This window comes from Zingiber officinale, chromosome 4B, assembly GCF_018446385.1.
Source record: "Zingiber officinale cultivar Zhangliang chromosome 4B, Zo_v1.1, whole genome shotgun sequence".
Classification (NCBI taxonomy): domain Eukaryota; kingdom Viridiplantae; phylum Streptophyta; class Magnoliopsida; order Zingiberales; family Zingiberaceae; genus Zingiber; species Zingiber officinale.
In genome coordinates, this window is record NC_055993.1 from 94,373,470 (window position 1) to 94,390,496 (window position 17,027).

Sequence of the window (17,027 nt, forward strand, 5' to 3'; positions counted from 1 at the left end):
CCTGAGAGAATACCCCTCTCTCTCCCCATATGATAGCTGTATTTTTCTTTATTGTTTTTAATTTAGGGAGTGCACTAATTAACTAGTAAAGGTAGAATTTTAAAATGATATAATTTAAATATGTGAAATAGATAATAAAAACTGACTAGCAAGTAAAATTGTTTTGTTTTAAATGAAACGTAAGGTACATGCAGCAAGATGGCCCACCAGATCCAGCTCATTGCGACGGTGGGCTCCACCAGAATGTGCCTAATTAACCAATCCCAGCTCACCTCGTCCTCTAAATAGATGCCTGTCCAACCAAACCCCTTCTTAAACCCCTCGCCGCTACTTTCCAACTCCTCCTCCTCCTCCTCCTCCTCCTCTGCTTCTCCGTTCCTCACTTCCTCGTCGGCTCCTCAATTGCATGGCCAACATCTTGCCTTTCTCCTCTCCCATGCCTTCTCTGGCCTTCTCCATCCTCGTCCCTCTCCTTTTCTCCTTCTCCTCCGCCGCCTCGATCGGCGACCTCCTTCAGGCCCACGGCCTTCCCGGAGGTCTCCTCCCCAAGACCGTCGAGTCCTTCTCCCACGACCCCTCCTCCGGGCTCCTCGAGGTCCTGATCGACCACCCTTGCTATGCACGGTACGAGGGCGGGCTCGCCTTCTTCGACCGCGAGGTACGCGGCAACCTCAGCTACGGCGCGCTCCAGGGAGTCGTCGGGTGGTCGCAGGAGGAGCTCTTCCTGTGGCTACCCGTCAAGGAGATCTTCGTCGCCGATTCCGACTCCGGCGTCATCCTCTTCGACATCGGCGTCGCCCGCAAGCGGCTCCCTGTGTCTTCGTTTGAAGACCCGCCGGACTGCCTCCCCGGAACGGAAGATGCGGCGGCAGCCGCGTTAGGTGAGTCGGTTAACTCTAAAAATGCGATTTTTGTGGGCGTTTCCATTCTGATTTGGAGTTTCGAATGGGAACGCTTTATCTGTTCTGTGCGTTTAAACATTCATTAGCCGCAGCTTTAATTTCATCTCCAAATTGGTTAAATGCATATCCGATTGGATCAATTCTTCTCTTTTCAGTTTAAAACTTACATCGTCATTATTGATTTTGCCTATCACATTCAACATCTTCATCTAATTTTTTCAGTTTTTATTTGTTTTCTTCTATATTTCCCCTTGTCTTGTTCTTGTCTTGTCTTGTAACACTGACTGATACCATGTACTTGGTCCTGATCTCCATGACCAATCACGTAACTGACTCTTCACGTTCCCACTCTCTGCAGGACCCCTCGGCAGGAAAGGCTTTTGGCAGCAGAGATAACGACAACAGTAATTAAGGAGCATACAATAGAAATTTTCCTCCCTTTCCTTTCCCTTCCCTGATCTATCCCCTTCCAATGAAACTTATTGTATGTTGTAAATGGAAAGTGGAACTGAATGCTTTTAAATACTGTTTTATTGCTGTGTGTTCTTCCAAATGCGTCATCAAACAATCAATTAATCTAATGCAGAAATACTTAGCTAAGGACACTAGGAAAGGTTTTGATGTGGATGGTGAGCTGTGCCAGCTTATATGGCAAGTGGAATAAGATATCAACACCTCTGTGCTGCTTTCAGCTGTCATTCTTTTAAAAATGCCATGAATGATCGATGAAGTCACTTTGCCATGTTGCAGTGCGACTTTGGCAGTGATGTGTGCAATAATGCAGAATTAAATGTAATAATTTTGTTGGATGTATTTGTTCAGGCCTATAAACCAGGACTTGGATCTTGTGTTTTCAAACTAGAGCTGGAGATTTAGGGACGAATGAATATGAATGGAAGCATAAATATGTGAATAAAATAGAAGATGATACGGTGCATAATGGTAGGGTCCGGTCGTCAGAAGTTAAGAGGGTGTGACAGTCAGAAGTCAAAGAGATGTGACAGTCAGAGGTCAAGGGGGTGTGGCAGTAAGTCAAGGAGATATGGTAGTCGGAGGTCAAGGGGATGTGCAGTCAGAAGTCAAGGAGATGTGACAGTCAGAAGTCAAGGGGACGTGACAGTTAACATACGGAGTAAGACCACCTGAGGCCATCCGGCGTATAAAGCCAGGACGGGATCTACCGGTCAAGAAACCAGGTCTGCGACATGACGTGTGATCAAGGCGAAGCCTGACCTGTCTTCACCGGTAGGGTTTCCCCAAGCTAGCCCGCGTAAACAGACTTGTCATTCTCGGTCGAGTCTGAATCATAAAAGCAGGAAGAAAGGGACTTCGATCGCACCCCTCCATCCATCCAGTCTGTTCATTAGCACTTAGCGGACCGACCCGAGTTGTCTCGATCACACCCGGGCGGGAGAGAAGGTACTACGGGACAACAGGTCAGGGAATCGTAATCACTTGTCAGAGAATAACTACTGCATGTCAGGGAATATTCCAACGGTTGGGGTCATCTGCAAATAGAACCTTCCTCCAGTCTATATGAGAAGGTCACGTGTCTTCCACCACCCGACAAAGTCTTGACACCCGACACCCTTTGGTAGAGGTCAATCTCTAGAAGGTATGCACTGTCATATAAAAAGGGACGTACTCTCCCTTGCGCAGGCACGCTCACTCACACACTTATCTCCTACTTTTCTTCTTCCTTTATACACTGTTCTTCTGGAGAAAAAGTACTTCTATACTTGACTTGAGCGTCGGAGGACCTGCTCCAGAGACTTTTTTTCCTGGTTCTTGACCTCTAACATTCCGTGTGCTTGTCTGAGTGTGCGCAGAGTTCTAGTATCGCCAGCTCAGACCCAGCAGTCCTTCAGGGCCACGTGGGGGTCTGTTCTCTGGAGCTCGTACGACCGCAACATCATAGTCTCCTCCCCGTCGACGTCTGCGACACTTCATCCGGCTTTCATCCGACTCAGATTCCGGACAAAATCAATTTGGCGTCGTCTGTGAGAACTTTCTTCACCTGTTCTGGAACATAAAGATGGAGGACACCGGAAGAATCAACGTGACCATGACGGCAGAAGAGTACGAACTATTCAAGAAAGCAAAGAGGCGGGCAGCCTCCGAAAAACAGACCACCGCTTCTCAACCATACAAGATGCCGACAGTTTCTAAAGATCCGACTCACGTTTCTGATAGAGAATCCAAGAGAAAATAGCCCGAGGAGTTTTCCCCATCCTTCTATCGGGAGCTGGGCCTCTATTATTATCATAAGGGTCCAAACGACTATAACAAGAAAGAGCAGTCACAGACTTCTATGGTGGAAAGCTCCCCGCCCAGGGATTCAAAGAAGGGTAAAACTATAGTCCTCAGAGAGGAGCCTAGAGTGGAGCCTGAGGAGCAAGTTACCTTCTCTACAAGGATACTCGAGGAAAAGCTACCCAAAGGGTACAAGCCTCTTGCTATCGGAGAATATGATGGTAGCAAGGACCCGGAGGATCATCTCCATAAGTTTAGGAACGCTGCCCTGTTACATCAGTACAACGATGCTATCAAGTGTTGAGTGTTCCTGAACACTCTATCTAGCTCAGCACAGAAATGGTTTGTCAAACGGGTCCATCACTTGTTTCCATAATTTCAAGACTGTCTTCCTGCGCTATTTCGCCAGCAACAAGAAGAACCAAAAGACGGATCACTGTCTCTTCACCCTCAAGAAAGGGCCCACCAAGCCCTTGAGGAGTTATATCAGGCGCTTCAATCAGACAGTTCAGGATGTTCTGTCCGCTACCTCCGAGATATTAATGAGCGCCTTCTCCCACGGGCAGGTAGAGGGGGAGTTCTTTCAAGACCTCATTCGAGATCCTATAAAGAACTTCAATGAAATGCTGGGGAAGACCGTAGTTACATTAACGTGGAGGAAGCTTAAGCAGCTTGGCGGAAAGCAAACAAGACGCCTGCTTGCACCAACAAACCAGAGAAGAGGCCACCTCAACCACCAGCCCAACCTCTTTCACGCGCCCGGGATGTTAGACCAAACTTTCCACCCGGTCAGGATCCCCGACCGGCCCAGCTCATAGTTGCTGTATAGGCCCCACGACTTGGTCCCTGGGGCCCTCGTTACTGTACTTATCACCAGTCTCACACCCATACCACGAGTAACTGCTTCTAGTTCACTCGTGACTCCCAGCGCGCGACCGAGCTGGGCCTTCCCCCACCTGAACTTGCGCCCAAGCTTCAACGGTTAGTGGATGGCCAATAGGCTACCGCAGGTCCGACAGGTAAACCCCGTCCTGGTAACGCCAGGCAGGGCAGTCAGCAGCCTGGTCGAAACCAAGAGTTAGGAGAGGCCAAGGAGGAAGAAAATCAAGGCAACACGACCGTCCAAGAGATTGACATGATCTCTTGGGGGCCCACAGACGGAGATTCCGCCAGGGCACGAAAATCTCATGAGCGTCGTCTAGAGATACATGTTGTAGGATACAACATGGAGCAAGCTGTCGGGCCAAGTAGCTTTCAGATTCTCGTGCTTCTTGGGTATCTTGACTTTATCCTTCTTGAGTTCTGGGTAATTCTCTTTTAACTGTCATTCCTTTTGACACTGGTAGCAACAAACCCTTCTTCTATTTCTTGGATTTTTCTTATTTTGCATTTCTTAAAATTTATTAGATCTAAAGAATTTTTTAAAATTTCTTACCATATAAGCTTCTTGATCTTCTTCTAAGTCTGACTCGGGTTCATTCTTCTTGGTTGCATTTAGCACCATAATCTGGCTTGAGTCTTTTGATTTCCTTGCACATCTGATTTCATGTAATTCAAGAGTAGAAAAGAGTTCCTCTAGGGTACTTACCTCCAGGTCCTTTGAGATGTAGTATGCGTCGATTATTGAGGTCCATTCTGGAGTCCTGTGAAAGGCATTGAGTGTATAGCGTATCGTGTCCCGGTTGGTTATTGTTTCTCCGAGGTTTTTGAGTCCGGTGATTAGTTGTTTTACCTTTGCGTATAGATCGGCTACCTTCTCACCTTTTTTCCAGATGGATATTTATCAGTTTGTTCCGAAGTATATCTCTCCTTGCAAGTTTGGCTTCGAATGTGCCTTCGTGGAGTTCCAGAAATTTTTCCCAGAGTTCTTTGGTCGATGAGTAGCTTCCGATGCGGTTGAATTCTTGAGGCGATAGCACGCTCAGCAAGTGATATTCTGCCCGATTATTTGCTACAGAATCGTTTTGTTCTTTCTTCGTCCAAAGACTTTCTTCTTTTTCCTCTCCATTTTGATTCGTAGGAACTACAAAACCATATTTTATTATTAAACAAATTTCAAAGTCTGTTTTCAGAAATACCTCCATACAACATTTCCAATGTGCGAAGTCTCCCTCGAATTTTGGTGGAATGATGCTTGGTCCGACCATTGGTTGGGTTTTGTTTCGGTCGGTGGTTAGTCCTTCTGAAGTGTACTCGCTCTGATACCACTTGTTGGTCCCATTGGTGGCCCGCAAGAGGGGAGGGGTGAATTGCCCTGAAAAAATAAATAAACCCTTTCTCGACTTATAACTAAATTAAGAATACTTGTAATTAAAAATAAAGAGACTAATTAAACAGGAAATATGCACAAAGGAGTTACTTGGTTTGCAATCAAAAGATTGCTAATCTAAGGAAAATGAAGCGCACTATCTGAAGATCTCCTTTGGGTGGAGTAGTCTCTTACAACATTAACAGCACACAAAGAAAAGTAGAACAAACAGAAATGGATTACAAGTTGTTGTTTAGTTTCTTGGACCAATGCTATATTTATAGCCTTGGTTGGGGCACCTGAAAGGGTTCTAGGCGCCTGGAAGGGGATAAAACTTTATTCCTTTTCGCATAGATCGCGTTTGATAGCGATCTAGATAAAATCCAGGTCCGGGCACTCGGAAGGGTTTCGAGTGCCCCGGATTGGTCCGAGCGCCTGGACCAAGAAAGTCAATAATGTTGACTTTTTTAGTCCGGGCCCTCTGCTCCGGTTCAGCTCGCCTCGATTCGGGTCTTCCGCTCCGACTCCGCTTGCTCGACCATCCGGAAAAGGGCTCGCCCGAACCCAAGTTTCGGCCTTCTCCTCGAGCAGCCTTCCTCCCCGGTTTCTCGTCCATCGAATGTTGCGTACGTTTTTCTCGTCCATCGGTGTACTCTTCCACAGCACCTCGTCCCTCGGACGCACCGAGCCCGTCGACTCTCTCCCCGTGTCGTCCTTCTCGCTAGCCGCGTCTTCCGCTCGACTTCATGTTCTCCTAAACTCCTGCACACTTAGACACATAGGTTAAACCAAACATGACATAACTTAACTTGTTTGATCACATCAAAAAAATCTTAGGGTTCCAACAGTATAATGGTAAGTCACCAGTGGATATGTATTTACCGTTATTGGTGGAGAGTGTCATGGAAATCCAGGAAACAAACTTACATAGCTCGATCAACTATGGAATTTGAGTTTATAGCTTTAGATAAAGCCGCAGAAGAAGCTAAATGGCTCTGCAACCTCTTAGAAGGTATCCCATGTTTGAAAAATTCAGTGATTACCATGATGATATATTGTGATAATCAATTGACAATTGATATATTACGATAATCAATCAGTAATTGGACGGGTACAAAATAGCTTGTATAATGGTAAATCACGACATATTCGTCGATGACACAATACCATTAGGCAGTTGATCTCTAACGGAATTATCTCTGTCAATTATGTCAAATCGAAAGATAACTTAGCAGATCCAATTACAAAAGGTTTGAATAGAGATCAAATATATTGCACATCAAGAGGAATGAGATTAAAAATTTACAAACAAGAATATTCATAGTGATTACCCAACCTTGTTGATTGAAGATCCCAAGATCTTGGTTCAATGGAACAACTAAATTATAAAAGTTCGCGTGAGCATTTGGACTAGTTTCCGTCTCATTCCCAGGATGGAAAAGTGCTACCTACGATATGTAGTGATGTTAGGTTATAAACTTTTAATGACTTCTATACTTGAAAAAATATAGTATGGTAGGATACTCTTCATAGGAGGTCACTTATATAAGTATAAAGATGAGTTGCTTCAATGAAACACTTATGAATCCAAGATGTTGTCTATGGTCAAAATGGATAAAAAAGTGAGAACCATAAAGAAGTGAGAAATGCTATTGTATGATACCATTGTCTTGGTTTACACGAACGATTGAGTAGTGCAAGACATCACGTTTACTAAGGAGCCTAGTAAATCCGATGATACTTTACTACGGAAGGTTCAAAGTTGCAAACTATCTCTCCTGATGCAATAATCTTTCGATTGAACTCTCCTTAGGTTATAATATGCATGTATTAATTTTTATTCATATGGAGGATTGTTGGAAACATAGTATGAATGAGAAATTAAAAATCTAGATCGTTGGATCAAAATTGACAAATCTAAATCGTTAATTTGAGAAGGCATAATTGCCCTTTTGGATGGGTCAATCTCAATCATTGATTGACATCCAAATGGAAAGACATTATATCTCTTGGGAAGGGATGCAATCTAAACCTTCCAATTCAAGTTGAATAGTTGAGATCTAATTGAACCAAAGAGATTTTTATATCCTTGCATTTAGTATAAATAAGATCCATCTCGTTTTCATTTTACTCACTCAATTCATTCAAATTCAAAGTAAACATTGCATTCTATACTTGCATTTGGAAAGTTCGAGAAGTTTCTTTCGTTTGGAGGTCTTGTAATTTGCAGTGCTATTATCGCAAGATAAAGTCATTGTATTTTGGGAGATGATTTTCGTGTTTCATGAGCATTATGTGTAGGACAAATTCGTCTTAAAAAGATAGAGTCTAATTTTAATCTCGACTTCATCAAAATAGTATTATACTGTTATTCTATCCATACTTAAATTACACTACTACCAAATCCCAACATATGTTTCAGACTTTCTTAAGTATTATCCTCTCTTTCACAAAACCATATTCAGTTGAAGTAGCATGTGGTAAGTGGACAGTGATTTACCACATATTTAGTTGAAGAATGTTTTTGTTGATTTGCATGGCCCAGCCCAAAATGGTATATTGAATGGTCCAAAGTCCATGATTTCCCCTATTTTAGAAGCAAATTGAAGGGTTTCGCATCTCGATCGAAGAACCCTTTCGAGTTCCGAGATTGCCCAGATTTTGGCTTTCAAAATCCATCTTTTCGAACCGAAGGAGCAGCGATGGAATTGGCCGACAAGGCGGTTGGTTTCTTGCTGACGGCGATTAGCATCTCTATCTTCGTCTACTACACCTTCTGGGTCATCATTCTGGTCAGCTAATTTCTCTTCTGTTTGTTAATCGGCGTATTGGTCTTCCCTACGAACCCTAGAAGAAACAAGGCGTGAGTTTTTTCTGCAGCCGTTCGTTGAGAAGGATCATTTCGTGCACGAGTATTTCCTCCCGCAGGAGTACGCCATCTTGTTGCCTGTATTTGCTGGGGTTGCGCTGCTCAGTTTCTTGTGCGTGTTCGTTGGGTTCGTGATGATCAAGTCCAACAACAAGAAGAAATCTGCTTGAAGGAATGCCAAAGAGGCCAGGTTCGAGCTGCTATTCAGGGCGATCTTTTCTCTTGCCGTAATCTGTTTTGACGTTTAATTATTTCCTTTTTATTTTGTTTCTGCTACATTGACATATATGCTCTTCTTTTTTCTACTGGCCTAACCATAGATTTGTGACTTAGGAGTGTATATTTATTGTCTATTTTAAATAAATTTTGCATTGTATACCTATCTGCCAAAACAACAAGAAAGTAAAAGAACAGTTCCTTGATTTCTTCTACAACCCAATCACTAAAAACAAGCATACCTATCTGCACTGTGGAGATTTGTTGTCGCCTAATGCTAAGCTTATGGCGTGCTCTTGATCATTCAACACGATCCAGTTATCAGAAATTAAAAAAAGGACAGATCAGATAATCTCTTGTCAAAACTGCAAAACTCGTATTCTTTATCATGATTAATCAAGATCATTACTCAATCAAAGGCAGCTGATCATTTCACTGATAGCCTTTCAAAGTGGCTTTTCCTCTTGCAGAGATGATGCTGTCAAAATCAGAATGAAAATATCCTGCCTTTGAGGTGGAGTTGATCTATAAAATAGTGTTAATCCTTCCTATCGGTTGATTCCTTAACATTAAGAATATCTTTGGTCAACTCCTTAACTACCTTATGTCTCCTTGTGATGGATTCTGATGCGATATAGGCATTTGGATGCTGACATTTGTTTTTTCCCCTTGATCCTCAATTAGTTTAAGGAAGCACAATAGTTTCTTTTGGTCTTTTAACTACAAATCATTCCATAAACTAGATCAAATACAGATTAGAATAAACCTGAAGCTTAACATTCAGTTAAACTTTACATAAATTTGCATAAATTTGAAACATGATATTGGTTGTTCAATCAAGACTCAGCTATATATATATCATCATCACACACATTTTGATAAGTGGTGGCCACCTCAGCAGGTGTCTATGGTTGTGCAGGCTATCAGAACTATATATATATATATATATATATATATGAAGTGAACTTTCCTACTATCTTGGTTTCAACGTAGAGATTGAAACATTATTTTCAGAAATTTTCATTAGATTTCCCTTGCTTGCGCTGGAGTTCCCTCGCTTTAGAATGCCATTTGATTCACTTGTGGTATTACGGTTACTAAGAAACGCTGGTGCTGAAGGGGTGGGAAGGCCGACAAAGTGACTGTTGAGCATAAGCACAACATTTGGATTGGATCTTCTTGCACGCATAGTAAACCTATATGTATGCACCTTAATATTTGCGGAGCTTGACATTGTTCAACTAGACCTTGATCAATCATTTGCAGGGCACTTCCTTGGGTCCAATGGCACCATACCACCTAAAGTGAGATGATAGCATGTCTAGTTAATAACGTAACCTCATTTGAATAAAATGCGTATCAAATTCTCTGACTCAATTGAAGGGAGGATTAGTACTTACATGAGTAACAAGTTCAACTGGATATCCAAATCCTCGATAACCACTATTCTTTTGACCAGTTAAGATCTCCAAGATTAGCACACCATAACTATATACATCTGATTTAGCTGAGAAGAGCCCATGAAGGGCATATTCTGGTGCCATATAGTCACTATCATTAACAAGAAAAACACACTGAGACTTTCTCTAATCTTTAAAATTTTCTATTCATTTGAGTGTTAAATTTGATCGACAATGATAAATAGAGTGTCTGCTTATAATGTTCCAGCAATTCTTTGAGTGTTTCCTTGGGTTTCATCTACACCAAAAAGCTTCGCAAGATCGAAATCTAAAATTTTGGGATCCATATTTGCATCTAACAAGATGTTACTGGCTTTTAAGTCCCGATGAATGATCTTCAATGGCGAATCTTCATGAAGATAAAGAAGCCCTCGACTGATGCCCTCAATGATCTTAAACCTTATTGCCCAATCCAACTGCTTTATTTTTGATTTATCTGCACCAACCATATGTAATATTTGGTTACTAATTTTGACGATCATGGTGTGTGCAATAGAGGACTAAATTATTCATGTAATCTTATACACAACCAATCTTAGAACATATATTCCAGAATGGAATTGAACAAGTACACTACTAAGTTCTGTATTAGATTAGCAAACTACTATATGATCGTCAATTGAGGATGTTATCATGCAAAAATGGAGACCGAAACTATACCAAACAAAAACTTTTCAAGACTTGTATTAGCAAGGTAATTATAAACGAGTAGTTTCTCCTCTGATTCCAAGTAGCAGCCCAACAGCCTCACAAGGTTTCTGTGTCGAAGTTTGGCTACCAGAAACACTTCATTTTTCAACTCATCTAGTCCTTGTTCCGAGCTTCTTGAAAGTCTTTTTACTGCTACCTCCTCTCCGTTCTCCAGTGTTCCCTGCTTTCAAGTGTCGCCAGAATTATTAGAATCATCCACAGTTATATACAACATTCGTCAATTCTTAGGATTGACCTTATAAACAGGCCCAAATCCTCCTTCTCCTAGCTTGTTTCTATCAGAAAAGTTGTCCGTAGCTATCCTAATAGCCTCCAGATCAAACAATAGAGATTCTGCCCCTTTTATTTCACGTTGATCCTTATGATCTGTTTAAAAGATATTTTTCGTAGTAAAAAATAAGAAGGTATATATGTTCAAATAATAATAGTTCAGTAGTCATACTGAATGTTGCTGTAAGTAGTTTCCGTCTTCGTGCTGTTGCTTTTGTTCTTCGGCGGTAAATAAAAATGGCACAAACGAATAATATTGCTGCAGCAGTAGAGATGGCGCTTAACAGAATTCTTCTCCTAGTGCTGTTGCTTTTTCCTAAGCAAACATGAAAAAGAGATTGAAATTTTACTATATGTCAGACAGTAGCTTGGTGCGAGTTAATGGCAATCAATAAAGCAAATTTCTTGATTTATCTTGCAAAAGAAAAAAAAAACTATAGACTTAACTAGTGCCAAGTGCTAACGGTCTATCTCGAGGATAAGGAGTGGGGGAGGTGGAAAAGAAAAGAAAAGAAAAGGGAGAAAGTAAATTATGAAATCGAAATTAACTATGACATGGGACCTCCCATAATTCCTGGATCTTTACACATTTATTGATAAGGAAGAAATTTACGTTCTTGGTCATATTTTCCTAATTAAAATTGGAGATGAAACTTCAAACAATATTTTTGATGTTTAGGCGATCAGTGGCTGAGACGAGGTACAACGTCTCAAGAAATAGATTGTAGAAGGGGAAAAAAGATTATGACTTTAATACTATCTAAAAGTAATTAGATGTAATAGAGGTATAGATATCAAAGAGGAAAGATATAGACTATATTATTTATAGATATATTGCATTATATGGTAAATAATATTAAGTTTTAATTAACAAAATTTTAGTTATTGCAAGGAAATAAATTAAATTAATCAGAGTCATGCTAAATATAAAACAAGTTTAAGCAGCACTTGCCTTTCAATTCATTGCCAGTGGGAGAGGAAGCTGGACTCAGTGACAGCGGGGGAGAGACGACCTCTATAGCAGAAATGTTGTAGAAAGGATACATTTCATATCGAATACTGCAGCTCTGCCCTAACACCCTGCACCCCTGACTCCCGTTGGACACGGTTGGTATGCTCCCCACTGCGTCGAGAAGACAGTTGTAGCAGTCATCGGCGGACAGGTCCCTTGTGCACTGTTCCAGCCCATAAATATTCGTGGAATTCGGTAGGCTCACATTGTCCATCGCAAACATCTTAGGTGAGCTACGTGCTGCCTTCGCGAGACTGTTCACAATGGCGGAGCCAGGCTTTAGACTACCCGGGCTATAGCCCGGGGACCCGGTTAAAATTGTATTAAAGTCTGTTCATCAGATTTCCCAACTGGAAGATGAGGATCCGTGGGTCCGATGCGTTGTGCATCGCGAGGTTTTTTACATAGACGACGTAGGGAATAATGTCGACGGTGGAGAAAAAGTTTTCGTTGGAGTAGCGGAGCATGCAGTGGTTGTACCATACGGTGGAGTTCATTCCGGTGGGGCATCTGTCGGTGATTAGTGTGACGGAGGCATTGAGGCATCCCTGGCAGGCACCGAGAGAGAGGTCACCTTGGCACAACGCCAGGCCGTAGACTTGGTTCGGAGGACGGCCTATCGTGTCGTTATAGAATCCTGCGGCAGCGGTGGTGGTGGTGGTGGAGAAGATTGAGATTGGCGTGAAATTCACTGTTTGCTGCGTGGTTTGCTTCGGTTGAGCCACATATTAGGCGGAGGGGACCTGTCAAATGAAAAAAATTTAGAGACAATTAGCAATATATATATATATATATATATATATATATATATATATATATATATAAAAGTATAAATTCTATAAGATCTCCATATAAAATGCATTTTAAATATCCATTTGATGAAACCCCCAACTCTACATCAAAGAGTGACAAGTTTTACTACTAGCGCAAGGTTTTATTGTAATCAACCCTCTATCATTATGTGAAGCTTTGGGCAATCAAATAAGCTTTATATCGTTCAACAGTTCTATTACAATTATACTTCTTGGACGCCCATCTACCTAATATGGAGATGACCAAAGGGAAGGAGGACCAGTGACCAAGTTCTGTTTGCTTCTAATACATCGATACCAGCCTTCATAGTTTATATCCATTACGTCCTTACAAGCCTGCTCACATGTCTTTTGTTCGGCAAGTGACACATATTATAGATGAAAGTTAGTATGAAAAAGGTTAGCATATGACACGTAATTTGATATGGGTTAGTAAATGTTGGATTTAATTGGAAGTGATACATTTGTAACAGGTAGAATTTGATTGATCTGATAATCTTGAAGGTGAGTTGGTATTCTACTTTGTCAAGTGAACCTTCAAAGAATGGTTTTTGACTCTACCGGAGGTTCGGCATACTGCTGAGGGCTATTTGATCAATCAATGAATCTAAATTGAAGTTTGCAAGGCTACAATTATCTAAGCAGATAGACAGTCTAATGATGTCTCTATGTTTGTATCTATAGGTTTTGGTAAGGTTAGGGTACTAATTTCATCATCATTTGATATGATTGAATATGAAAAAATATCTTTAAGGAATATATTATCTCGTGTAGCTATTATTTTTTTTCAATCAAAGTATATAAATAATAAACCTTCACTAAAAAAATAATAATTTAGGGAAAAATCACAACAAGTTTGCCGACAAAAAAAATTCGACCCAAATTAGAAACAAAATCTGCAACAAAAATTTTTCATCGCAAATTCCCAACAAAAATATTTTCGTCTCAAAATTCGTCCTAGATTCTAGGACGAATTCTGGATTCGTCCCCAATTCTGGGACGAATTTTGGATTCGCCCCCAATTCTGGGACGAATTCAGAATTTGTCCCAAATTCTGGGACAAATTCAGGATTCGTCCCAGAATCAAAATTTTTTTTTTAAAAAATAATCAGAAACATTAAATAAGAACCTAGAGACATCAGAATATCATGATACAAGTTTTTATGTGTTCGTATTATTCTTCTAATCGTAAAAATATCCTCATCCATAATTTTGACCGAATATATTGAGTGTAGTGATTTTTTAACCTTGAATTAGGTTGTAAATCGGATTAAAAAATCACGACACTAAATATATTAGATTAAAATAATGGATGAAGATATTTTTTAGATCACTAAAAAATTTGGAATTCATAAAACATGTTTCATGAAATTTCGACATTCCTAGGTCAATTTTTAGGACTCCGAATGATTTTTTAATTTTTTTAAAAATTGTTTAAATCTGGGACAAATTACTGGGATCGTCCCAACATCTGGGACGAATCCAGGAATTTGTCCCCAAATCTGATTAAAAAAATTAAAAAGAAAAAAGAAAATCATTCGAAGGGCTTAAAGATTGATCTAGGGATGTCGGAATTTCATGAAATAAGTTTCTATGGATTCCTAATTTTATTATCATCATAAAAATATCCTAATCCCAATTTTAACCTAATATATTTAATTTAGTGATTTTTAACCCCAAATTAGGTCATATTCGTGTTAAAAAAATCACAAAACTAAATATCTTTGGTTAAAAATAAGGATTAGGATATTTTTATGATCACTAGAAAATTAGGAATCCATAGACTTGTTTCATGAAATTCTGACATCCCTAAGTCAATTTTTAGGCCTTCCGAATGTTTTTTATTTTTTTTTAAAATTATTTTAAATCTAGGATGAATTTCTGGATTCGTTCCAAAATCTAGGATGAATCTAGGAATTCGTCACCAAATCTGAGACGAATCCAAAATTCATCTCAGATTTTAAAATTTTAAAAAAAAATAAAAATCATTCGGAGGGCCTAAAAATTGACCTAGAGATGTCAGAAATTCATGAAATAAGTTTGTATGGATTCCTAATTTTATTTTCATTATAAAAATATCCTAATTCCGATTTTTAACCTAATATATTTAGTTTATTGATTTTTAACCCCAAATTAGGTCATATTCATGTTAAAAAAATCACAAAACTAAATATCTTTGGTTAAAAATCAAGATTAGAATATTTTTAAGATCACTAGAAAATTAGGAATCCATAGAAACTTGTTTCATGAAATTCCGACATTCTTAGGTCTATTTTTAGGCCATCCGAATGTTTTTTTATTTTACTCTCTAGATAGGTCTAGAGAGTGTCAACTCCAATTTGAAATGTAGATAGTCTAACCTTGAAGAAGTTGACACTTGGAGGGCATTTTCAAAGTAGTTGTACTCCTTGAAAATGAGAATAATTAATTGTTTACTCTTTGGAAGGATAAAATGTGACAAAATTTAAGAATTTAGATTTAATTAAATTGGCATGATTATGATAAAACAAAGAAATGTCAAGTTAGGATTTTGGCATTTTCTTGGGGAAAAAGGGGAAACATAGTATTAATTTTGGTTTAGCAATTAATTAGGGATACTTAGATAATTTAGGTATATTATTTATGTTAAATTGCCATGATTGTTTACCCACCATATGTCATGACATCATAAATTTTCATTCATACTTGTTATGAAAAATAAAAAAATATCATGTCATGTTATACATACATCATGTAGTTATAGTATGTTTTTCTTTTGAAAATTAACTCATCTTTGATGTATGTCATAAATCATCATGTATTATTTTAATTCCTTGTAATTAAGGACAATGACATTAGTTATAAAATGACATTGTAGGTGGATGATCACATTTTAAAATATCTAGATAGATATGTATGATCTCTTAAATTAGGATAAAAACAATATCTACATCTCACAAAGATCATAAGTTGACTTGTATACATTTTAGTGGACATTAAATACAAGTGAGATGATAGAAGGATGAACAAAACTCAAGATGTAAATTTAGTTCAACTTTTTATGTTATAGTTTCATCAAAACACATAGTTATGTATCATCTAATCATTGGGAAAGCTAGTGTATAAGTCATGTGCATTTAGCCCAAGGAACATGGTTGAAAATTGATTTTGAAAATCATTTTAAAATACTTTTGAAAAACCTTAGTGAAGACTATCTTTTGATACGAATCACCATTGTATAGTTATTCATACTCTAGAGCAAAATATTGAAGTTTTTAATAGTTTCAAGTTTTGTAGCAATCTTTGAAAATGAGATTTATTTTAGAAAACTATTTTTCCATGAAAGTATATGACTTAAATAATGTCTACGTAAAATTTTTATGATTTTTAGAAAATCATAGAATTATTTAAGAATTTTTAAAATTTGACTAAAAGTTGATTTTACAAATATCAGAACCCAATCAATCAGCTGATCAATTAGGCATATTCAATCGATCAGGTGATCGATTCAACTGGGCTTTTCACCAATAGAAGCTCGCAGAATCGATCAGTTGATTGATTGGCCCCGACTTCAATCTATCAGTTGATTAACTGAAGCAGTTTTTCCGCAAACAAAAGCTCGCAGAATCGATCAGTTGATCGATTGAATGACCTTAATCAATTGTGTCCCAACTTTAATCGATTGAAAAAATTACTTTTGGATGAAATGGTTTGATTTTAGTTCATTAAGCCATGTTTAGTCATGTTAACCATCCTTAACCCTAAGAAATTTATTTAGAAACATTTAAGGGTTCTTGATGAAAACAAGAATAAAATGGTTAAAGAAGACTAAGTTGGAGTTTAGGATGAGGTTTAGTTTCAAAGTTGAATTTTGAATCTCAAAACTTCAAATTTTAGATTTCTAAAAGGTTTAGAAATTCTCAGTCATTGTTGGTGAAATGACAAAAGATTGGAGCATGTTTTGACGGGTAGCTACTCCTTAAAGACATGAATGACTATTTTTTGAAACAACAAAACAATAGAAGGTGGGAAACCTTCATCGTTGTGTATGCTAGGGATGAGCATTTGGGCACAATGAAGGGTATGGAACGTTCATTGTGATGTTGTGAACAACAAGTGGGGTTCTCAACAACATGTGGATAACTCTTTAAGGGGAGAGTTTTGATGTGTGCCAAAGGGGGAGAATGTAAGGTTTAAGTTAGGAAACCTTCATTACCCAAAGGGGGAGGTTACCCTCTTAGAGAGGGGGAGAATGAAGGAAACCCTTATTCATGATTTGGCATAAAGAAGAAGTT

The 17,027-nt window shown here is 39.0% G+C and overlaps 3 protein-coding genes and 1 pseudogene across 3 annotated transcripts; 2 read left to right on the forward strand and 2 right to left on the reverse strand.

Annotated features, from left to right (window-relative positions):
* The first annotated feature begins 321 nt into the window (after window positions 1-321).
* On the forward strand, window positions 322-1,449 carry LOC121975554. The gene is made up of 2 exons (XM_042527271.1): window positions 322-881; window positions 1,261-1,449. The coding sequence occupies exons 1-2, from the start codon at window positions 407-409 to the stop codon at window positions 1,296-1,298; spliced, it is 513 nt and encodes a 170-aa protein (XP_042383205.1). The 5' UTR covers window positions 322-406; the 3' UTR covers window positions 1,299-1,449.
* Window positions 1,450-8,005: 6,556 nt separating this feature from the next.
* On the forward strand, window positions 8,006-8,650 carry LOC121975555 (dolichol-phosphate mannose synthase subunit 2-like). The gene is made up of 2 exons (XM_042527272.1): window positions 8,006-8,195; window positions 8,284-8,650. The coding sequence occupies exons 1-2, from the start codon at window positions 8,106-8,108 to the stop codon at window positions 8,440-8,442; spliced, it is 249 nt and encodes an 82-aa protein (XP_042383206.1). The 5' UTR covers window positions 8,006-8,105; the 3' UTR covers window positions 8,443-8,650.
* An 811-nt stretch (window positions 8,651-9,461) lies between these two features.
* LOC121978404 lies at window positions 9,462-12,155 on the reverse strand (annotated as a pseudogene).
* Window positions 12,156-12,264: 109 nt separating this feature from the next.
* LOC121978405 (cysteine-rich repeat secretory protein 38-like) lies at window positions 12,265-13,074 on the reverse strand. Its single transcript, XM_042530754.1, has 2 exons — window positions 13,021-13,074; window positions 12,265-12,651 (listed from the first exon to the last, which is right to left on the reverse strand). Exons 1-2 carry the CDS (start codon window positions 13,072-13,074, stop codon window positions 12,265-12,267), a joined length of 441 nt encoding a protein of 146 aa, XP_042386688.1.
* Between the last annotated feature and the right edge of the window lie 3,953 nt (window positions 13,075-17,027).

What these genes read in the sequence shown, in the direction of transcription:
- LOC121975554 (XM_042527271.1), top strand. Translation starts at nt 407, where the DNA reads ATGGCCAACATCTTGCCTTTCTCCTCTCCCATGCCTTCTCTGGCCTTC. An exon ending in TGCGGCGGCAGCCGCGTTAG is followed by an intron (nt 882 to 1,260) that starts GTGAGTCGGTTA and finishes CACTCTCTGCAG; the next exon opens with GACCCCTCGGCAGGAAAGGC.
- LOC121975555 (XM_042527272.1), top strand. Translation starts at nt 8,106, where the DNA reads ATGGAATTGGCCGACAAGGCGGTTGGTTTCTTGCTGACGGCGATTAGC. An exon ending in CCTTCTGGGTCATCATTCTG is followed by an intron (nt 8,196 to 8,283) that starts GTCAGCTAATTT and finishes TTTTTTCTGCAG; the next exon opens with CCGTTCGTTGAGAAGGATCA.
- LOC121978405 (XM_042530754.1), bottom strand. Translation starts at nt 13,074, where the DNA reads ATGGATATAAACTATGAAGGCTGGTATCGATGTATTAGAAGCAAACAG. An exon ending in TTAGAAGCAAACAGAACTTG is followed by an intron (nt 12,652 to 13,020) that starts GTCACTGGTCCT and finishes GCTCAACCGAAG; the next exon opens with CAAACCACGCAGCAAACAGT.